The sequence below is a fragment of the Hylobates moloch genome, unplaced genomic scaffold (genome assembly GCF_009828535.3).
Source record: "Hylobates moloch isolate HMO894 unplaced genomic scaffold, HMol_V3 SCAFFOLD_16, whole genome shotgun sequence".
NCBI lineage: Eukaryota > Metazoa > Chordata > Mammalia > Primates > Hylobatidae > Hylobates > Hylobates moloch.
In genome coordinates, this window is record NW_026652291.1 from 74,638,554 (window position 1) to 74,663,085 (window position 24,532).

General features: G+C 37.5%; 1 protein-coding gene across 3 annotated transcripts in view; it reads left to right on the forward strand.

Moving 5' to 3' along the window:
* Positions 1 to 24,532, forward strand: part of TTC6 (tetratricopeptide repeat domain 6) — a 246,741-nt gene that overhangs the window by 45,658 nt on the left and 176,551 nt on the right. For all 3 annotated transcript variants that reach the window (XM_058429880.1, XM_058429881.1, XM_058429882.1), the window contains exon 3: positions 23,675 to 23,848. In XM_058429880.1, coding sequence (XP_058285863.1) covers positions 23,675 to 23,848 — 174 coding nt within the window. The remainder of the gene's footprint in view (positions 1 to 23,674; positions 23,849 to 24,532) is intronic.

Sequence of the window (24,532 nt, forward strand, 5' to 3'; positions counted from 1 at the left end):
TGTGTGTGTATCGATGGGCATTTGACTTGAGAGGATTGCCTTTAGTGTGAAGAATGAATAGCTGTGGTGGAAGGAGGTTAGAGGTCTGGGTTATAATGGTTAAGAGGCTCCAGTGGGGATTCCAGAGACTTTCAGGTGGCAAATTTAAGGGTTTGGTGCTTAATTAGATTTAGAACGTGAGAGAAAGGAGAGACGTCAAGGATGGCTCCTCCTTTCTGGCATTTTCATCTGGCTCCTTGGAATTCCAGGGATGGGGAACACCAGGAGAGAAGCACCTTCTTGACATCTGCAAGGAACTAGGGGAGGTTGATCCTAAAAGCACATTCTAGTAGCCTAAATGTATAGCAACCTAAATGCCAAATTCAAGTACAAGTAATGTGGCCAGGAGCGGTGGCTCACGCCTGTAATCCCGGCATTTTGGGAGGCCGAGGTGGGTGGATCACCTGAGGTCAGGCGTTCCAGACCAGCCTGGCCAACATGGTGAAACCCCGTCTCTACTAAAAATACTAAGAAATTAGCCAGGCGTGGTGGCGGGCGCCGGTAGCCCCAGCTACTCGGGAGGCTGAGGCAGGAGAATGGCGTGAATCCGGGAGGCGGAGGTTGCAGTGAGCCCTGATCGTGCCATTGTACTCCAGCCTGGGCAACATTAGTGAAACTCTGTCTCAAAAAAAATAAAAGTACAAGTAATGTGTTGTGGGATCAATAAATTCTGAGTGAGTGTTTAAGGAGTGGCATTTTAATAAAAAATAGTTTTCAAAAGGTGTGGAAGTTTTGGAAGCTTTCTATTAAAAAAAAAAAAAAAGACCCCTTCCATCAAATACAACAAAAAAATCTTTCTTATCTTCCTGTGCTACCTGGGGAACTACCCAGGAGAGTGTTTGGGAAGTGAATTCCTGAGTGGGAGAAAAGCATAAACGAGGACACCAAGCCAAGAAAGGGCCTGGTGTCTTTGGGGGACCGAATATCCTAATGTGAATGGTGTGAACAATCTACAAAGAAAAATGAAAAGCTTATTTGTTGGCTTTACGAATTGAAAATTATTTAATACACTATTATTAAGTAGATTTCTTTCAAAGATGAGAATGTAGTAAGATAGTATTTTAATAAAAGATCAAGTTAAAGTAGAGAGGAAGAGCAGAGTGGTTGCTTAATTCTTAGGCCTAAATTCTAAATGAAATTAATTTTGGAGGAAGATGCCAATTTATCTTGTTTTTCAAACAACCTAGTATGTAATAGAGTGATAAAATCAGCATAGCCCATGTAACTCTATTACATAAAGGAGAGAGTTTGATTTTTTTTATGTGTACCAACCCGTAAAAACATTTTTGTCTGACATTGCAGGATGAAAAATTCATTCCTTTGGTCCATTTTAGAGATGCATTTGTTCCAGAGAGAGGTACTTTTTTATTAGTTGTCATTTGCATCAAGGATGGCTAGACTTTTTCTGTAAAGAGCTAAATAGTAAATAGTTTAAGCTGTGTCGAACCAGGAGACAAAATCAAGGATAGTATTTAGGCACTTATATAACAAGAGGGAAAATAATTGCCACAAATTTTTAATTGATGAAATTCAAAACATTATTAATGGATACCGAAATTTAAATTTCATATAATTATTTTCACTTATGAAATATTCTTCTTTAAAAAAAAAACCATTAAAATGTAAAAGAACTGTTCTTAGCTTATAGGCCAAACAAAAACAGGTGGTGAGCCAGATTTGGTCTTTGGGCCCTTCCTTTGCCAACACTTATTTACATTACGCTGTGAAAGAGTCTGTTAGTCGTTTTATGGGATCAGGGTTTTCTCTTTGGAACAAAAGGAGAGACCATGAGGACATTGGCCATTGTTACTTGAAAGTGTGTGTGAGGTGGTGGGGGCCTGGTGTGGGCATTTTGGGTTTGTCTGATCTTTTGGTTTTCTACTTTTAGAAAAGCCCTGGGTAGCTGGGAGCTAAATAATGTACACACATGGATGTAGTGTATGGAATGACAGACAGTGGAGACTTGGCAGGGTGAGGGGGTTGGGAGGAAATAGAGGATAAGAAATTACCTAATGAGTACATTGGGTTATTTGGGTGAAAGATACCTTAAAAGCCCTGACTTCTACACAATCTATGCATGTAGCAAAAACTACATTTACACACCATACATTTAAACAAGAAAGAAAAGAAAAGTCCTGGATAAGTAAAATGTCTGAAAAAGCCTTTAAAAATCTTTTTATTTTAGGTAGAGGGGTGCGTATGCAGGTTTGTTATATATATATAAACTCACGTCATGGGGATTTGTTGTACAGATTATTTCATCACCCAGGTACTAAGCCTAGTACTCAATAGTTATTTTTTCTGCTCCTCTTCCTCCTCCCACCCTTCACCCTCAAGTAGGCCCCAGTATCTGTTGCTCCCTTCTTTGTGTCCATGAGTTCCTTCCTTTGTGTAATTTAGCTCCCACTTATAAGTGAGAATATGTGGTATTTGTTTTTCTGTTCCTGTATTCATTTGCTAAGGATAATGGCCTCCAGCTCCATCCATGTTCCCACAAAAGACATGATCTCATTCTTTTTTTATGGCTGCATAGTATTTCATGGTATATATGTACCACATTTTCTTTATTCACTCTACCATTGATGGACATTTAGGTTGATTCCATGTATTTGCTATTGTAAATAGTGCTGTAATGGACATTTGTGTGCATATATCTTCATGGTAGAATGATTTATATTCCTCTGGGTATGTAACAACCTAAATGGGATTGCTGGGTTGAATGGTAGTTCTGTTTTTAGCTCTTTGAGGAATTGCCACACTACTTTCCACAATGTTTGAACTTATTTACACTCCTGCCAACAGTGTATATGTGTTCCTTTTTCTCTGCAACCTCTCTGGCGTCTGTTTTTTTTTTCGACTTTTTTAATAATAGCCATTCTGACTGGTATGAGATGATATCTCGTTGTCGTTTTATTTTATTTTATTTTATTTTATTTTTGAGATGGAGTTTCACTCTTGTTGCCCAAGCTGGAGTGCAATGACGCAATCTTGGCTCACCACAACCTCCGCCTACCAGGTTCAAGCAATACTCCTGCCCAGCCCCCCAAACAACTGGGATTACAGGTGCGTGCTACCATGTCCAGCTAATTTTTGTATTTTTAGTAGAGACGGTTTCTCCATGTTGGTCAGGCTGGTCTTGAACTCCTGACCTCAGGTGATCCACCCACCTTGGTCTCCCAAAGTGTTGGGATTACAGGCGTGAGCCACCATGCCTGGCCTTCATTGTGGTTTTGATTTGCGTTTCTCTAATGGTTAGTGATAGTAAATTTTTTTTTCATGTGCTCATTGGCTGCATCTGTGTCTTCTTTTGAGAAGTGTCTGTTCATGTCATTTGCCCACTTTTTAATAGAGTCGTTTTGCTTTTTCTTGGAAATGTGTTTAAGTTTCTTATAGATGCTAGATATTAGACCTTTGCCAGATGCATAGTTTGCAAAAATTTTCTCCAATTCTGTAGGTTGTCTGTTCACTCTGTTGATAATTTCCTTTGCTGTGTAGAAGCTCTTAGGTTTAATTAGATCCTATTTGTCAATTTTTGTTTTGGTTGCAATTGCTTTTGGCATTGTCATCATGAAATCTTTGGCCATTCCTATGTCTAGGATGGTATTGCCTAGGTTGTCTTCCAGGGTTTTTTTTTTCTGAATTTTTATTTTTAGTTCTGGGGTACGTGTGCAGGATGTGCAGGTTTGTTACATAGGTAAACATGTGCCACGGTGGTTTGCTGCACCTGTCAATCCATCACTTAAGTATTAAGCCCATCATGCATTAGCTATTTTTCCTAATGCTCTCTGCCACACCTCACCCCCGGACAGGCCCCAGTGTGTGTTGTTCCCCTCTCTGTGTCCATGTATTCTTATTGTTCAGCTCCCACTTATACCTGAGAACATGTGGTATATTTGGTTTTCTATTACTGCGTTAGTTTGCTGAGGATAATGGCTTCCAGCTTGGCTGCATAGTATTCCATGGTGTATATGTACCACATTTTCTTTATCCACTCTATCATTGATGAGCATTTAGATTGATTCCATGTCTTTGCTATTGTGAACAGTGCTGCAGTGAACATTTGGGTGCATGTACCTTTGTAACAGAATGATTTATATTGCTTTGGGTATATACTTCGTAATGGGATTGCTGGGTCAAATGGTATTTCTGGTTCTAGATCTTTGAGGAATTGCCACACTGTTCAATGGGTGAACTAATTTACACTCCCACCAACGGTGTAAAACGTTCCCATTTCTCCACAGCCATGCCAGAATCTGTTGTTTCTTGACTTTTTAATACTGGCCGTTCTGACTGGCATGAGATGGTATCTTGTTGTGGTTTTGATTTGCATTTCTCTAGTGATCAGTGATGCTGAGCCTTTTTCATATGTTTGCTGGCTGTATGAATGTCTTTTAAGAACTGTCTGTTCATGTCCTTTTCCTACTTTTTAATGGGGTTGTTTGTTTTTTTCTTGTAAATTTGTTTGAGTTCCTTTGTAGATTCTGGATATTAAACCTTTGTCAGATAGATAGATTGCAGAAATTTTCTCCCACTCTGTAGGTTGCCTGTTCACTCTGGTGACAGTTTCTTTTGCTGTGCATAAGCTCTTTAGTTTAATTAGATCCTGTTTGTCAATTTTTGCTTTTGTTGCAATTGCTTTTCATGTTTTTGCCATACAATCTTTGCCCATACCTATGTCCTGAATGGTATTGCCTAGATTCTCTTCTAGGATCTTTATAGTTTGGGATTTTACATTTAAATCTTTAATCCATCTTGAGTTAATTTTTGTATAAGGTTTGAGAAAGGGGTCCAGTTTCACTTTTCTGCAAATGGATAGCCAGTTCTCCCAGCACCATTTATTGAATAGGAAATCTTTTTCTCATTGCTTGTTTTTGTAAGGTTTGTTGAAGATTAGATGGTTGTAGCTGTACTAACTTATTTCTGAGTTCTCTATTCTGTTCCATTGGTCTATGTGTCTGTTTTTGTACCAGTACCGTGCTGTTTTGGTTATTGCAGCCTTATAGTATAGTTTGAAGTCTGGTAGCAAGATGCCTCCAGCTTTGTTCTTTTCTCTTAGAATTGTCAAGGCTATGTGGGCTCTTTTTTTGGTTCCATATGAACTTGAAAATAGTTTTTTTTCTAATTCTGTGAAGAATGTCAGTGGTAGTTTAATGGGAATAGCATTAAATCTATAAATTACTTTGGGTAGTATGACCATTTTCACGATACTGATTCTTCCTATGAGCATGGAATATTTTCCCATTTGCTTGTGTCCTCTCTGGTTTCCTTAAGCAGTGGTTTGTAGTTCTCCTTGAAGAGGCCCTTCACTTCCCTTGTTATCTGTATTCCTATTTGTTATCTGTATTCTCTTTGTAGCAATTGTGAATGGGAGTTCATTCATGATTTGGCTCTCCACTTGTGTGTTGTTGGTGTATGGGAATGCTAGCAATTTTTGCAGTGGTTTTGCTGAAGTTACTTATCTGCTTAAGAAGCTTTTGGGCTTAGAGGATGGGGTTTTCTAGATATAGGATCATGTCATCTGCAAACAAAGACAATTTGACATCCTCCCTTCCTATTTAAACATGCTTTATTTTGTTCTTTTGCCTGATTTCCCTGGCCAGAACTTCCAATACTATGTTAAATAGGAGTGGTGAGAGAGGGCATCCTTGTCTTGTGTCACTTTTCAAAGGAAATGCTTCCAGCTTTGCCCATTCAGTATGATACTGGCTGTGGGTTTGTCATAAATGGCTTTTATTATTTTGAGGTATGTTCCTTCAATACTTTGTTTTTTGAGAGTTTTAAACATGAAGATATGTTGACTTTTATTGAAGGCCTTTTCTGCGTCTATTGAGATAATCACATGGTTTTTGTCTTTAGATCTGTTTATATGATGAATTACGTTTATTGATTTGCGTATGTTGAACCAGCCTTGCATCCCGGGACTGAAGCCAACTTGATTGTGGTCTTCTAGGGTTTTTATAGTTTTGGATTTTACATTTAAGTCTTTACTCTGTCTTGAATTGATTTTTGTATATGGTGAAAAGAAGGGGTCCAGCTTCAATCTTCTCCATATGGCTAGCCAGTTCTCCCAGCACCATTTATTGAATAGAGAGTCCTTTCCCCATTGCTTCTTGTTGTCAGCTATGTTGAAGATCAGATGGTTGTAGGTGTGTGGCCATATTTCTGGGCTCTCTATTCTGTTTCATTAGTCTCTGTGCCTGTTTTTGTATCAGTACTATGCAGTTTTGTTTACTGTAGCCCTGTAGTATAGTTTGAAGTTGGGTAGCATGATGCTTACAGCTTTGTTCTTTTTGCTTCAGATTGCCTTGGCTATTTGGGCTCTTTTTTGGTTCCATATGGATTTTAAAATAGTTTTTCCCTAGTTCTGTGAAGAAAGTCATTAGTAGTTTGATAGTCATACCACTGAATCTGTAAATTGTTTTGGGCAGTATGGCCATTTTAATGATACCGATTTTTTTTAATCCTTGAGCATGGAATGTTTTTCCATTTGTTTTTGTCATCTCTGATTTCTTTGAGCAATGTTTTGTAATTCTCATTGTAGAGATCGTTCACCTCCCTGGTTAGCGGTATTCCTGTGTTCCTAGGTATTTTATTCTTTTTGTGGTAATTGTGAATGGGATTGCATTCCTGGCTTATTTCTTGGCATGGCTGTTGTTGGTGATTTTTGTACATTCCTGGTGATTTTTGTACATTGATTGTGTATCCTGAAACTTTGCTGAAGTTGTCAGATGAAGGAGCTTTTGGATTGAGATTACGGGTTTTTCTAGATATACTGAAAAAGTATTTCACCTTCACTTTTGAAATTTATACAAAATGAAATGACTATGGAAACTCAAATGATGTTTTTGAGACTATATCTGTGCTTTCACTCTAAAATTTGGGTCTTTTGCCTTACAAAAATGTAATCAATCATTGTATTGCACAGTTACATTTTTTTAAAAAACATTATTTATTATGATTATGATAAGTTATCAAGATTTGTGAGTTAATTTGAAGTGTTCATCCCCAATTATCCTACTCATACTATCAAATTCAAACTTTTTTACCTTATTAGTTATGCCAGTTACTTCAGACATGCAGTGTAGGGTGTTATAGACAAAGGTTTTGAGAAAACATTGGTGTTGTGTCACAGTTGGCTGTCTTTGAAAAATCAAACACTGCTATGATGAAAGTTAGTATGAGGTTTATGTGATGAGGAGGTCGTGTTCCCAAATCAGCACTTACTTTAAAAAACCCCGTTGTCTCAGACCAAAAGCTTCTTACATTGATAAGCAACTTCAGCAAATTCTCAGGATACAAAATCAGTGTGCAAAAATTGCTAACATTCTTGTACACCAAAAACAGGCAAGCAGAGAGCCAAATAATGAATGAACTCGCATTCACAATTGCTACAAAAAAAATAAATACCTAGGAATATAGCTAATAAGGGAAGTGAAGGATCTCTTCAAGGAGAACTATAAACCACTGCTCAAAGAAATCAGAGATGACCCAAACAAATGGAGAAACATTTCATGCTCATGGATAGGAAGAATCAATATTGTGAAAATGGCCGTACTGCCCAAAGTAATTTATAGATTTAATGCTATTCCCATTAAACTACCATTGACATTCTTCACAGAATTAGAAAAAACTATTTTAAAGTTCGTGTGGAACAAAAAAAGAGCCCATATAGCCAAGGCAATCCTAAGTGAAAAGAATAAGGCTGGAGGCATCACACTACCCAATTTCAAACTATACTAAAGGCTGCAGTAACCACAACAGCATGGTACTGTTATGAGAACAGACACGTAGACCAATAGAACAGAACAGAGAACTCAGAAATGAGACGTCACACCTACAACCATCAGATCTTTGACAAAGCTGACAACAAGAAGCAATGGGAAAAAGACTCCCTATTTAATAAATGGCACCAGGAGAGGTGGTTATCCATATGTAGAAAACTGAAACTGGACCCTTTCCTCACGCCTATACAAAAATTAACTCAAGATGGATTAAAGACTTAAATGTAAAACCCCAAACTACAAAGACCCTAGAAGAAAATCTAGGCAGTATCATCAGGATATAGGTATGGGCAAAGATTTCTTGATGAAAATGCCAAAAGCAATTGCAACAAAAGCAAACATTGACAAATGGGATCTAATTAAACTAAACAGCTATTCCATAGCAAAAGAAACTATAATCGGAGTGAACAGACAACCTACAAAATTGGGGAAAATTTTTGCAATCTATCCATCTGACAAAAGTCCAATATCCAGACCTTACCAGGAACTTAAATTTACAAGAAAAAAACAAACAACTCCATTAAAAAGTGGGTGAAGGACATGAACAGACATTTCTCAAAAGAAGACATACTTGTGGCCAGCAAACATATGGAAAAGAGCTCGACATTACTGATTATTAGAGAAATGAAAATCAGAACCACAATGAGATATCGTCTCATGCCAGTTAGAATGGCTATTATTAAAAAGTCAAAAAACAACAGTTGCTGGAGAGGTTGTGGAGAAAAAGCAATACTTTTACACTGTTGGTGGGAGTGTAAATTAGTTCAACCATTGTGGAAGACAGTGTGGCAATTCCTCAAAGAGCTTGAGGCAGAAATACCATTTGACCCAGCAATGCCATTACGGGGTATATACCCAAAAGAATATAAATCATTCTACCATAAAGATACGTGCATGCAAATGTTCATTGCAGCACTATTCACAATAGCAAAGACATGGAATCAACCTAAATGCCCACCAATGGTAGACTGAATAAAGAAAATGTGGTATATATACACCATGGAATACTATGCAGCCATAAAAAGATTGAGATCATCTCCTTTGCAGGGCCATGGATGGAGTTGAAAGCCTTTATCCTCAGCAAACTAATGCAGGAACAGAAAACCAAACACCACATGTCGTCACTTATAAGTGGGAGCTGAATGATGAGAACACATGGACACATTGAGGGAGAACAACACACACTGGGGCCAGTCAGTGTGTATGGCTGGAGGGAGAGCACCAGGAAGAACAGCTAATAGATGCTGGGCTTAATACCTAGGTGATGAGATGATCTGTACAACAAACCACCATGGCACATTTACCTATATAAGAAACCTGCACGTCCTGCGCACGTACCCGTGAACTTAAAATAAAAGTTGAAGGAAAAAAAATGATGAACTGGCAAAATTAACCTTGAGCATCTTGAAGGAAAAGGGCTATGTGAGACGAACATAAGCAAGTTAAGCAGGGCCAAGCTGAGCTTGTGATGAACTGGCTGGTTAATATTTAGGGACTGTACCTCTCCTTAAGACCAGAATCACACTCTTTGTGATGAGATACTCAAACTCCAGGCTGCACCAGGAACTGAGACTGACCTGAAAGCAGCTAAATCAAGCTTGTCCTCTCATGCACACACCAGAGCCTTGATTTAGCATTACTTCTTTCCCTTCTTCTACCTCCAAAATACAGAGTTTACCCTATGGGAGCTAAATGAATATAGGATCACTAAACAACTTAACACATGAAATGATTCTAAGTGTAAATTTGATTTTAGATCATCCATCTATATTATACTGCAACTTGCAAAAGCAGTGATTTCTAGTGTTTCAGAGAGTCCTTAGGTCCTGTGGAGGGGTGAGGGCAAGAATGAGTGGGTGGGCTGTGGTCCTTCCAGCACCCTCCATCGGCCTTCACGGCTGTGGTCCTTCCAGCACCCTCCATTGGCCTTCACCTGACTGCAACATTCCCCATCGATCTGCTTTATACACTGGGCCTCCAAGTATGAGTTTGTTTGACAGATAGGTCCTACCATTTAAAAAAGGTGAAAGTGGCCAGGCTCAGTGGCTTACACTGTAATCCCGGCACTCTGGGTGGCTGAAGTGTGAGGATCACTTGAGCCCAGAAGTTTGAGACCAGCCTGAGCAACATAGTGAGACGCTATCTAAAAAAAAAAAAAAAAAAAGATGAAAGCCATGGATGTAAAGTCTAGTTTCAATATTCTTAATTTTCCAGTGTCATAGCAGTTTCCTGGAGCAATGCAGGTAGAGTGCCTGGTCAGGCCACCGAGGAGATTTCTTGCTTCTCTCAGAGGGTGGCTCTTTTGTCAAACTGCCCATGAACTCCCTTAGGAGAGAAAGGGATGGAAAGTAAGGAAAGATACCCTCAAAACTTGTTTGCTCAATCTGTGAAATTTACCCCCTTTTTGTATTTATTATACATATCCTTTGAGGGGATAGGTGGGGTAAAGACAGTTACCCAACCCCTGTCCTGGTAATGTCCACAGCAATTCAGGACTCTCAGGGTTCCAAAGTTACACTGTGGGCTGGGACTAGGAATGCATTTTGACTTTGGTGGGCCTCAGGCACTTTTGCCTTTGGGGGCACTTCTTACCATAAAAATACTGAAAAAAAACTTTATGACTATGTTTGTATAAAAGTAAATATTATCCAGGCTAATTTTATTATTATATATTCATTATTACTGTATGTATTTTTCTTCTGATTTATTTTTATTTCCTTACCTCATCCTCTATTATTGGACATTTATTGTATCTAATTTTTTACTTTTATAAACCATGCTGTTTTTTTAATTTTAAAATAAATTAAAAATATAACATTTTTGTGGGTCCTTAAAGTATCACGGGCCCTAGGCACTGTGCCTGCTGAGTCTACTGGGTAAGTCAGCCCTGCTTGGGACAGGGAGATTAGGTTGGGGGAGGAGGACTCCTCTTCATGTCTTAGTGGCACAGTTTTAAGTGAATCAGTTATTTCGTATTTCACTTATAGTACCCACGTTCTCATTTCTGGTTCCCCACTCCCTGCCCAGCACATTAATACTATGAATCGGACATGAATGTCATTGGGGTGGAACTGGAGACAGATCAGAGAGATGGAATCGCACCCTTTCCCAGAAGACCAAGGTTTTCATATGGGGCTCTGCTCATCAAGCTTAACTTCTTCATTCATTGGGATGTTTTCCCAAGTAACTCTCCATTACTCATGCAAATGAGATTTTGGAAAGTCTGTCCCATCAGACTTTGTCAGACACGCCCAAACAAGTTTGAATCCCATTTAGACTTAAGACAGGGCTCCCTATATTTCAAAAACGTTAGGGTTATTTTTATTAATCTTTTCTTTTGATCTGTAAGAATACCTTAAAAGATGAAGAATGAGAATAAGGGGTGTTTATAATTAGATATTCTTATTTCCACTGTCTGTGCCTTAAGTTAGGCTCTTATCAGCTTTCACTTGGATCCTTACAGTGTCTTCAGGACCAACTTTCAGTTTTTACCTCCACTAAAGTTTATTCATCAGACGCTAGTATTAATTTATTTTAAAATTTGGCTGGGGCCAGGCACAGTGGCTCACGCCTGTAATCCCAGCACTTTGGGAGGCCGAGGGGGGTGGATCACGAGGTCAGGAGTTCAAGACCAGCCTGGCCAACATGGTGAAACCCCGTCTGTACTAAAAATACAAAAATTAGCCAGGCATGATGGTACACACTTGTAGTCCCAGCTACTTGGGAGGCTGAGGCAGGAGAATTGCTTGCATCTGGGAGGTGGAGGTTGCAGTCAGCTGAGATCGTGCCACGGCACACCAGCCTGGGCGACAGTGTGAGACTTCATCTAAAAAAAAAAAAAAAAATTTGGCTGGATACCTCCTGACTGCAGGATATAGTTGAATTCCAAACCATAGATAGCATAGAGGGTTCTTCATAATTTGACCTTACTGGCATAATTTTTTTCTTTTTCCTTCTAATTTATTCACCAGTTGTATCGGTCAGTTAATGCTATGTAACAAACTCTCAAAACTAAGGGCTTAGTGCCAAACAATATTATTATAGCTCTCACCTTTGTGGATTGGCTGGAGTCAGCTAATCTAGGCTGGGTTCTATTCTGGCTGGAGACTTTAGCTTGGTCAGCTCTGTTCCATGTGACACATCTAGCCCAGGGACCTCCATGCACTTTTATCCCCCTGGAACTAGTAAATTGACTAGGCATGCACTTCTCATAGTAACAGAAGAAGTTCAAAAGAGCAACCTGCAAGCTCTTGAGTCCTAGGGTAGGAATTGGCGCATCGTTACTTTTGGCCCATTTTACTGGCTAAAGCAATAAAATGGATAAATTCAGAGACTCATGGATACATCCAGAGTCGGGAGGCAGAAAAATAAACTTTGCCTCTTGATGGAAAAAAACTGCAAAGTCACATGGCAAAAGGTGTGGATAGAGTGAGAGGTGAAAAATTGAGGCTGTTAATACAAAATTTACCACACCAGCAATCCACTGAATTTTAAAAATTTCCTGAACACACCATGTCTGTTTATGAAAGAGATGATAAGGATTCATTCCAGGTCATTGAGTCATGAGGAACCTTGGAAAGTTTATTATTGCTTAAAGACTGTTGTGATGTCTCTTGCTTCTTGGTTCTGTGACTTCTTTGGTCCTTCCCTCACTGATTCTATTAATCCAGACAGCCTTTCCATACCTCCTACATGATAAGAGTCTGTTTCTGATGCTTCCAACTGAAAACCTTGACTGAATAGCTTGATAACTTGAATAATCTCATTATTTCTGCCCAAAGATTGTCTTTCTTGCAAAGTGAGAGAAGAGAAATTAAAGAAGTGAATAATGTGGTAAAAGTTTCCTTAACTTCATACAAATGAAATTAATGGAGTGATTTCCCTTTTGAATTAGAATCTGGCTGTGAGCAAAACCATGTTAGAGAACCAAATAAGCACACAACCATGGGGCTCATCACCACCCTTTGGAAGTGCAGCTGGGGATGGGGAGTGAGGGAGCCAATGTGAAGATGCTTTCCATCCTAACCCTGTGTGAGTACAGTAAGTGGCACACGTGCACCTGCCCCAGGGGAAGAGAAAGGATCTGAAAATCAATCTAAGAAGTATTTCTCCACTTGCAGTTCTCTTTCTATCCACTGGACACATTTAGTTTCTACTTCTTTCTTAAGAACTATTTTAAGGAAGTGCTGCCTTCTATTCTAATAATATTCCCCTTCCTTGCCCTAACTCCTTGGTACAAGTTTACTTTGTGCCTCTCTTACAGCATGTATTATTGTTATTTACCTACACATCAATATATATGTTAATCCAGGCTGTGACTACCTAAGTCATCATAATAGACTTTTGTCTTTCTATTTTTAGTAGGATGGATCAAATGAATGCTGAATTTGTTTGATAAGACCATAAACGATCTGGAGGCAAGATTATTTATCTTTTGCTTTTTCATCCTTCACATTACCTCATATAATTCCTTGGACTTAGAAGTCACTCTATAAATAAATACTTGTTGAATGATGTAAACAAAAATATGCTTACTCTTGAGGCTCTGAATTTTATTATTGAAATATTTATTTATGTTATTAAATCCTCTGTGAGATTAGGAGGCTTAAGAGAATATTCTTATGGATTCTTCTTAAAATTTATCATTTCCTCTCCCAGATTCATATGAGAAAAATTTGGAGGAGATGGAATTTAGTATTGAGAACAGATAACTGATGGCTGATTATTAATACTCTTTCACAGGTGATATGAATCAATCACTCTTCATCTTAATTAGTGAAGGTATATGTATTCCCTAAAATATAAACATAGGTTAGATTTTATTAAATATAGATTTCTGTTTGTCAGGGGACTTACAGAGTTTCTCTCATTGGCTTTGTTTAATAATAGGACAAAGAACTATGTTCTTGGTGTGGGCTTATGACAAGTCTTGCCTACAGAAAGTTCTTTAATTTTCTGTAATTCCATAGTTTTCAGAAACACTGTAGCAATGACACATGGAATGTGTCTTTCAAAGTTACTGACAATATAGTGAAATGTTAGATGATTAAATACACTTCGTGATATTTGGGATAATTATGTGGGACAAAGGAGGGCATATTAAGTATTACACAGTATGTTTTGTTAACACATGTACTTTGCGTTTTTCCTAAGGATCTAGCACAAACTACCTCACTTTTTTTTTTTTTTTTTTGAGTCTGCCTCTGTTGTCGAGGGTGGAGTGCAGCGGCGTAATCTTGGCTCACTGCAACCTCCACCTGCCAGGTTCAAGCAATTCTGGTGCCTCAGCCTTCCGAGTAGCTGGGATTACAGGCGTCCACCATCATGCCCGGCTAATTTTTGTATTTTTAGTAGAGATGGGGTTTCACTATGTTGGCCAGGCTGGTCTCGAACCCCTGACCTCAAGTGATCCGCCTGCCTCAGCCTCCCAAAGTGCTGGGATTACAGGTGTGAGCCGCTGTGCTGAGCCAAACTACCTCACTTTTTAATGGGTTTTGTAAAGCAATATATATCTTTTAAAAAGGCTAAGAAAAATTATGCAATAATAAGTAATAATGAAGAAACACATACCTAAATAATAAAAATTGTGAGATTTTGAGATTTTAGGTTCTTTAGGAAATGCCATGAAATATCTGAAGAGCTAGAGTTTTAGAGCCTTTTTAAAGTTATTTATTTCTGTGCAACAAATCACCCCAAAATTTATCAGCTTAAAACAATGAACATTTAGTTCACACAGTTTTTGTGGGTAGTGAATCTAGGAGCAACTTATCTATGTAATTCTAGCCTGTGGGGTTGTGTCAAGATCTTGTCTGGGGCTGCTATCGTTTGAAGACTTCATTGAGACTGAGGGCTCTGCTCCCTGGATGCCTCAGTCATAAGACTGGCAATTTGGTGCTGGTTGTTGGCAGGAGACCTCCCCACAGGACTGCTTAAGTGTTGTTATCACATGGCAGATGGCTTCCCCTAGAACGAGTGATCTAGAGTGGGCAATATGGAACTTGCCATATATTTTTTTGAAATCGCCACACACTGTAATTTCTGCTATGTCTTATTGATTACACAGGGCTGCCCTATTCATTGAGGAGGTGACCATTCAGGAGGTGGGAATCACTGGGGATCATCTTGGACAATAGTTACTAGAGCCTTTTTGAAATAAGATCTGCAAGTGGTACTACAAATGTTTTGTTGAACATCAGGATAGGTGAACACATTTTAATTTGTTGAATTTTATATTAGTTAATATTAGTTAACATTTTGAACAGTTTTACAATAGAAAACATTTAAGAAAATTAATGGAATTTATTGTTTGATTCAGGAATAGCAAAAACAGTGTTTTTGAGATGTAGTGTCATTTGAGAAGACATAGCAAATATGTTTCCATCCTTCCTCAGTGATATGATTTGGCTCTGTATCTCCACCCAAATCTTATCTTTAACTGTAATCTCACATGTCGAGGGAGTGTCCTGTAATCCCTATGTGTTAAGGAAGGGAAATGATTGGATTATGGGGGCAGTTCCTCATTCTGTTGGTGATAGTGAGTGAATTGTTATGAGATCTGATGGTTTTATCAATGGTATTTTTTCCTGTGTGCTCACACTGCCCTGCTGCCTTGTGAAGAAGGTGCCTGCTTCGCCTTCCACCATGATTATAAGTTTCCTGAGGGCTCCCCAGCCATGCAGAACTGTGAGTCAATTAAACCTCTTTACTTTACAAATCACCCAGTCTCGGGCAGTTCTTTATAGGAGTGTGAAAACAGACTAATACACTCAGTTTGTGTCTTGGGAATTTTAGTTTTATGGAATACTGTTGACTAAATAAACAAAAGAGGCATATGAACTCTCAAAATTCACTGATATAGATGCATAATTATTTTCATGTGGTCTTATATTAAAATATGAGATAAGAACTGCATTTCCCCTCCCTCCATCCCTTGACCCAGAACCCAGTTCTTCTTCACATTTATTTTTCACTATCATAACTAAAACTGGTACATCCTCTGATATTTATACTCTTATCCTCATCTCTCTAAATAAATTAGATTCCTATTGAACTTGGAGCCTGTGCATAATAATTATGCTTGATTAAATTTACTGCTTTGCATTTTGAAAGGCATTATTCCTCGTCCGTTGTTTTCATCTCTCTAACTAACTGAAACTTTTTGAGGGAAAGAATCTTGACTGATATTTCTCTTGGATTCCTAACCCTGGAGTGCTGTGGCACAGTGCTGCTTGCATAGCTCGTCATAACTCACTCAACAGTTGGTACGTAATTCAAAGGGATGTCATACCTGAAATATCAGATGCTGTAACCTAGAATCAGGCATATTAACTTAGATTTCTCCATAGCCTTCTGAAACGAAAAGTCTGGATTTTTTGTTGTCTTTTCTAGTATGAATGTCAAGGAATAAAGAATAGTGCATTGCCCAACCATAGACATTATCGTATTCTGGAAATATTTTTTTCTGATTGCATTGCATCTGTTTTAGATGACTTGATTTAAACAAGCTTTTCATGAATGCCTCTTTTTTTAAATTTTTTTTTACTAAAAACACTGTAGTTTTCTTGTATAAGGTAGCTATCAGAGAAGTGATATTATAAAAAGTCGAATTTACTTGAAACCCAATAATGTTATGTTTCTGAAACTATTATAGTTTTTGAACAGGTTTAAGTAATGGACTATGTTCTGTTAGGACTTTGCGTAAAAGATGCTATACATATTTAGTTATAGATAGTGCCTGTAGCAATTTTGATGTTTAAATTTATATGGCAGCTGTTCAAATTCCATTTTTTTTCTTTATCAAATCACATTTTTAGAGCCAACGGGTCTATGGAATACAGGGTCCAGTCACCCAGAGCAGTCATATAAATGTTTAATTTAAAGAGTCACAAGGGGTAAGAACGGATGTCAAGCAGCCCTGATACATTCTTGTGCCTGTAAGGAGGATTCCACAGGCCAGTGCCATCAGGGTTTTGCCTGCAGGAAGCAAGAGAAAGTTAATGCAGATCCGGAAAGTTTCTCAAGAAAGTAACCTGTGTGGACAAATATTGTTTAGGGCCATACAATGCCTTTTCTTTCCTTCTTTCTAAACCTTGAAATTTACAGTAAGTTATCTAAAGGCAGTGCAGCTTGACTAAGTGCTGATGAAATCATAAAAGGGTATATTTTAGAAACACTCTTTTGGCCCATGCTATTTGGGCCAGTGTCATTTGGGGGAGAACCTGGATTGCATGATGAAGAGTAGAGGGCAGCTGCTCTCTCTATTCCTTCTTTTAATGATGATTGGGACCATACTGGGCCTGCCTAACAGGCCACACGAACACTGCTGCTTCTGTTGCTGTCCATCTGCTTGAAGCAGTTTAGGGGAAAGACCATGTGGTCTGTCTATTTTGAATACTAAACAGCACCCTTTAAACCTCAAAGCTTTGGTTTCAGTGTCTGTGAAATTTGGGCGTCCTTAGAGTTTTACTGATCCTTCAAGGTCCTTCCAGCTTGGACATTTTGGATTCTGTTACATGCCATAGGTGGAAACTGCTCTATGAAACACATTAAAAAAATGTATCCAGGATTGTGAAGCTGGACTGCTTACAGATTTATAAATTTTCAATTGTTTACGGAGTTAAAAAAATTTGTTTAACACTTTGGCAGACTCTGTGGAGAATGTAGAAATAAACCACTAGTTACAGTTTATAACTCAGGGAGACAAGGTACAATTAATACATGTTAAACAAAATACTAATTGTGCCACTTAAAATTTTTGTTTTTGATTTTTTTAGTCCAAAATCCAAATTTTCTGATTCAAGTCAATTTTTATGTCTCAGTCGTTTTTTTTTTGTTTGTTTTCCTCACATTTCCTAAGGCACTGTTTTGGTAGTTTATCATTTTTGTTACTTTCATGATTTTGTTCCTTTTCTAATTTTCTAAATTTCTGAATTTGGTTTTGGTGAATTGATTTTCTGTCTGAATAACTCTACAGATTATTTTGGGAATTTTAGGCATATAGTAGTAGCCTCTTCAAGTAACAGTTATGTGGTTAGTTCATTTCTTATAATTATGTTCTTTTCTGTTTCATATCTAGAATTTCCAGTATAATGTCAAATTATGATGGTACCAATAGGCATCCTTATTTTGCTTTTTATTTTAGTGTGAACAATAACTATTATTATATATAAGACACTTTCTGTTTGCCTGTATTATATCATTTAATCCTCATAATAAGCATAGGAGGTATGTGCTATTATTATTCCCATTTTACAAACTTGAGAGGTTGAATAATTTGCTTGAGAATGTCCTAAAGTGACTGAGTCAAGATTTGAAGCCAAAAGCAGAGCATGTGTGCTCAACCACTTTATCATTCCACCTTCCATGTGATTTTCACTTGAGAGTACCATGAAGATCATTGTATGTTTTTACATTTGACTTATAAATTAATGGATTTCCTAATGTTGAATAAAGCGCATTATTTTTACTCTCACCTGTTACCTCTACATCGATTTGTGTTTCTTTGCTATTAAACTTTAGATCGAACACTAACAAAATTTATTGTTGTCAATAAAACATTTTTTGACATTGCATGTCTTTTTTTTAATTTCTCTGGCTTTACTAGACTATAGACAAACAAAAATAAATCCTTGTGTCATTGGGCAGTGTAGTAACTATCACGTATAAATTTTACTGCTATGTCAGTTAAATATGTCTAAGGAGCAGGGAAATGGCATTTGTTGTGTACCTACTATTTTCAAGTGCTCATCACATCCAATTACTTTTTTTTTACACTGAGGTGAATTCACATAATGTAAAATTAACCATCTTACAGTACACAATTCAGTGGCATCAACATTTGCAATGTTGAGCAGCCATCACCTTCATTTAGTTTCAAAACCATTTCATCCTTCCAAAAGGATATACTATACACATTAAACGGTCATTCGCCATTCCCCATACCTCACAGGCCCCGGCAACAACAAGTTGGCTTTGTTCTCTATAGATTTACCTATTCTGGATGTTTCATATAAATGGAATCATACAATTTATGACCTGTGGTGTCCGGCTTCTTTCAATTAGTGTAATGTTTTCAAGATTCATCCAACATCATGGCATACATCAGTACTTCATTACTTTTGTTGGTTGAATGGTATTCCATTGTATGGATATACCAAATTTTGTTTATTCATTCATCCATGAATGGACACTTGGCTTGTTTCCACTTTTTGTCTATTGTGAATAGTGCTGCTATGGCATCAATGTACAAATATCTATTGAAATACTTACCTTCAGTTTTTTTTGGGGCATATTCCTAAAAGGGGAATTGCTGGGTCAGTTAATAGTATGCAAGTTTTTGAGGAACCAACAAACCTTTCCACAGTGGCTGCGCCATTTTACATTCCTGGTAGCAGCATACGAGGGTTCTAGCTTCTCTGCATCCTAGTCAAGTCTTGTTATTTTCTTCTTCTTCTTTTTTGTTACAGCCATCCTGGTGAGTATAAGGTGGTATCTCATTGTGATTTTGATTTGTGTTTCCCTGATTATTTGTGTTGGTCATCTTTTCATGTGCTTGTTGGCTTTTGTGTATCTTCTCTGGAGAAATGTCAAAAATACTTTGCCCATTTTTTGACTATACAGAAATGAAAATTTGTTGTCTATCTCCTGTGATTATATTCTCACTTCCACCAAATAATTCACAGAGTTTTATAATTCACAGCAAAGAGTTAGTGCTATGACTTCCAGAATATTCTTGTTGTATGTTAGTGTCAAAACTCTTTCAAAGGAAAGAGTACTAGACAATTTTCTGTTGCATGGTGATATTAATGACAGTGATTCTGAGAGGAAAAACCTTGCTTTTCTTGTATGGGAAATGCTTAATTGAGAAATGCCAAAGTTGTTGACACTAAAGAATGATTAGTTAGAGGATCACAGTCAGAGATAGTGGGGTGGCCAGGACACTTACTACTGGTAGGAAGAGGAAGGGAGTGAAATTCTTAAGCTGAATAATCAGGGCATTTCCTTTGAAGCTTCTTTCTGTTGCTTTTTTCTACCTTAAAAACTACTTGTGTTATTGCCAAAGAGTATTATTAACTTCAAAGCCAGGAGTCCATTGCCCATTTTTAATTTTTTTTGGTCTTTTTGTTAAATTCTAAGACTTCCTTATATATTCCTAATACTAGACCCTTGTCGGGCAAATGATTTACAAATATTTTCTCCCATTCAGTGGGTTGCATTTTTACTTTCTTCATAGTGTCCTCAATGCACAGAAATTTTAAATTTGGTAAAATCCAATTTGTCTATTTTTTCTTTGGTTGCTTATGCTTTTGTTGTTATATCTAAGAAGGTATTGCCAAATCCAAGGTCATGAAGATTTATTCATATGTTTTCTTCTAAGAATCTTACAGTTTATAGGTCTTACATTCAGGTATTTGACCAATTTTGAGTTAATTTTTGTATATCATATGAGATAGGAGTCCAACTTTATTTTTTTGTGTGTTGATATTCAGTTGCCCCAGCACCATTTGAAGAGTGTATTTGTTTCCCATTGAATGTTTTTGGCACCTTTGTCAAAAGTCGATTGAGCATGGGTTGGATGAGTTTATTTTTGGACTTAGATTTATTCCATTGATTTAGATGTCTATCCTTATGCTAGTATCACACTGTTTTGGTTATTGTAGTTTGATAGTAAATTTTGAAATAGGGAAGTGTGAGTCCTCCAGCTTTATTTTTCTTTTTCAAGATTGTTTTGCCTATTCAGGGGAACTTTCAATTCCATGTGAATTTTAGGATCAGTTTTTCTATTTCTGAAAAAAAGGCCCTTGGGTTTTTGATAGGGATTGCAAAGAACCTGTAGATAGCTTTGGGGAGTCTTGCCATCTTAACACTATTGTCTTTTAGTCCATGGACATAGGATGCCTTTCCTTTCATTTAGGACTTCTTTAATTTCTTTCAGCAATATTTTATACAAGTCTTGTGCTTTTTGGGTTAAATTTATTTCTAAGTATTTTATTCTCATTTATGGCATTTTAAATGGAATTGTTTTCTTAATTTTGTTTGCAGATTGTTCATTGTTTGGAAATAAAACTTATTTTTACATATTTACCCTGTACCCTACAACTTTAGTGAGTTAGTTTATTAGCTCTAGTAGGTTTTTTGGTATTCTTTATGATTTTCTGTATATGTGTAATCATATTCATTTGCAAATAAAGAGATTTTTTAGAATGACTGGTTTTTATTATTCTGATGACAGTGAACTTGGGGCAGTATTGTTTGTGTGTTTCTGCTCGGAGGTCACTGAACTTAGGGGGTTTGTAGCTGTCATGATATTTGGAAAATTTTTGGCCATTTGTGTGTGAATATTTTCAGTCACTCCCCATATCCCTTTCTGGAACCCCAATTAAATATATGTTCGACTGAGTATTTGTTCATTTTATTTCAGTTTTTTTCTCTCTGTGGTTCATTTGGCATGGTTCCTGTTGATATGCCTTTAAGTTAACTGACATTTTCTTCTGCAATGTCTTTCTCTTCTGTTAATGCCACTCAGTGAGAATTTTATTTTAGATGATGTGTGTTCTATCTATAGATGTCGCATTTCATTCTGTTTCTTACATTTGCTCCTCTTTATGCTTACATTTTTATTTAATGTTGAGCACTTACAATATCTATATTAGAAGTTTAAGATCCTTATTTGCTAATTCTGAAATGTATGTCATTTCTGGGTCTTTTTGTATGATTTTCTTCCTGGTTATGTATCACATATTTGTGCTTCTTCATGTGACCAGCAACTTCTGATTGGATGTTGGACATTATGAATTTTACATTCGGTTTTGTTGACATCATTTAAAGAGTGTTGGAGTTTGTTCTGATAGGCAGTTAAGTTACTTGAAGAGCAGCTTGATTTTTTCAAGAATTATTTTAAAGCATTGTTAACGTCCACAGAAGCCTTTACTCAAAGGTTAATTTAGCATCACTACTAAGAGATGATCCTTCTGGCCTTTATAATGAATGTACCACATATCTTGCATGTCTGGTGGGAGACCTAATGAATCCCAACCTTGTGTGAGCTCTGGGAATTGTGACGTACAGCTCTTTAGTAATTGTTTTCTTCCCTGGCAGGGTTTCTTTGTCTAGCCTCATGGGTTTCCCCACTGCATGGGCAGACTTTCAGCCAAAGACTCAAGGACCCTATGCCGATTTCTGGAGCTCTTTCTCTATGCAGTGCCCTCATGTCCACACTGTTCCTTACAAATTCTAGCCTCTTTGTCCTCCTGTCATCTGATTTCTGTCTCTTCAGTTTAGTAAGATACTTGGGCTCTGTTTGGCTTTTGCCTTTTTGTGCCATGTTCTGGAAATTGTATCAGGCAGATATCAGGTAATTGTAGCTCTTACCTTATTTGTTTCCATTCTCTGTCATCACAGTTCTGCACTGCCTGTTGTCAAATCCTAAAAGAGTTGCTGTAATATTTTGTCCAGTTTTATAGTTATTTATAACAAGAGGACAGAAGTAGAAGCCAATGGCATGAATTAGATCCTTTTAATAAAGCAAATAAAAAGTAGAAAAATAAGAGTTTTAAGGTACAATGGGAGTTTGAATCTTGCCATTGACATTACTAAAACGCTACAAGAAAAAGGGACCTTAAAAATTCATGTAGGCCAGGCACAGTGTCTCATGCCTGTGTAATCCCAGCACTTTGGGAGGCCAAGGAGGGAGGATTCCTTAAGGTCACAAGCTCAAGATCAGCCTGGGCAATGTAGAGATACCCCATCTCTACAAGAAACAAAAACATTAGTTGAGTGTTGTGGTATGCACTTGTAGTCCATGCTACTCAGGAGGCTGAGGTGAAAGGAACGCTTGAGCCTAGGAGTTTGAAGTTACAGGGAGCTATGATTGCACCACTGCATTCCACCATGGGTGACAGAGCAAGTCTCTGTTTCAAAAAAAAAAAAAGTCATGTAGTTGAATGCCTGTTTAAAAAGTAATAAGACTGAGGTGAAGGAAAGCAAAATAATGGGCCTGTCGACGCCTGATTTCTGGCTTCACAGTTTGGATGCACAGAACCTGGGTCTCTTTATTCCTAGATCATTGTTAGTAATTAGAGTGTACTATCTTCTTACCATCTCAACTGAGTAGAGAGTATATCATTGCAATTGTCATTAGCTATGGTAAAAATGATACTAACAGTCCATCCATTGAGGTTTTAAGCATATTCCCTCTTGCCCTTGGTTGCATTAAATTTTAGTTTTGATTTTATCTTTCTTGTGCAGTGTTTTATAGAATCTGACTTAATAGCATTGTTTTATAGCATCTGACTTAATATTACCTAATTATCTTGTTAAATCTAAAAATATATTTATAGAGATCAGCAAAAAGCCATGAAATTGAAAACATAGACAAAAATATTTACATTTTTATTTATTTATTTATTTTTTTAAGCAGAGTTTCCGTCTTGTTGTCCAGGCTGTAGTGCAATGGCATGATCTCAGCTCACTGCAACCTCTTCCTCCTGGGCTCAAGCGATTCTCCTGCCTCAGCCTCCCAAGTAGCTGGGATTACAGACATGCGCCATCATGCCTGGCTAATTTTGTATTTTTACTAGAGTTGGGGTTTCACTATGTTGGTCAGGCTCGTCTCAAATTCCTGACCTGAGGTGATCCACCCATCTCGGCCTCCCAAAGTGCTGGGATTACAGGCATGAGCCACCACACCCTGCCTTTACTGTTTTTTCTTTATTCATTTACTATGCGTTATTGACTAGTTTATATGTCTCTATTTTTCATTTACTACAGAAATTGAGTAGCATTTTAGTATAATGAATAATGTGCCTCAATGATTTTAAAAATTGGCGTCACTTTGTTTCCTTTTCTCATTCAAGGATATTTCTTTAATTGGAAAAATGTACCCCGACACATCACCTGTGCAAGCAGAAACACCTGAGATACAGGCAGAAACACCTGAGATGCAAGCAGAAACACCTGAGATGCAAGCAGAAACACCTGAGATGCAAGCAGAGTATAAATTCCAGATGGGTGCTGAGGAATCGCAAATGGTAAAGTCTTTCATAAAAATCCTCCTTGCCTCTGTTAAAGCAACAGCATGCTTCCTGTTGCTTGAATGTTTATATAGAGAGTTAAAAAAATTTCTCTGATGTATTTTAGAAGTGTGTTTACCTGTGAGAACATCTAACTCGATACCACACTGGGAATCTTGGCCATTTTGGCTCACTGTTGCTGGCTACCATGGACCTTCTGAGCCAAGGCCCCAAACTCTTTTTAGAAGGGGAAGATTTTAACAATTCTGATTTAGAGACATTTAGATCTAGAAGGTAGTTGGATAATTAATTAAAAATTGTTAGCTTCTAAGAAAGCGTTACTTTTGTCTGTATTCAGCTAGAGGAATTGTTAAAAGCATTGCAAGGGGAGAATTTGGTTGAAAAATATGGACAGTCGGTGACAGAAATTTGTTTTGGAAATAAACCTTTCTTTTTATCCATCATTGGTAACATAACCATTGGTTTCAAAGCAATCTGGAACATATTCCTTGTGAATGGAAAGTATCTCCTTGTGTATAGAAACTCACGTTTACATAGAAAAGTGATAGCCTGATGGTCAGTTCCTCTACAAAGAGTTCATAAAATGTTACCATTAAATAACAAGCTCCTTTGGTTCCTGAAAATATGACCCCCACATACATGAAATTGTGATCGTATTTCATTTTTAGGTTAGCATGTCAT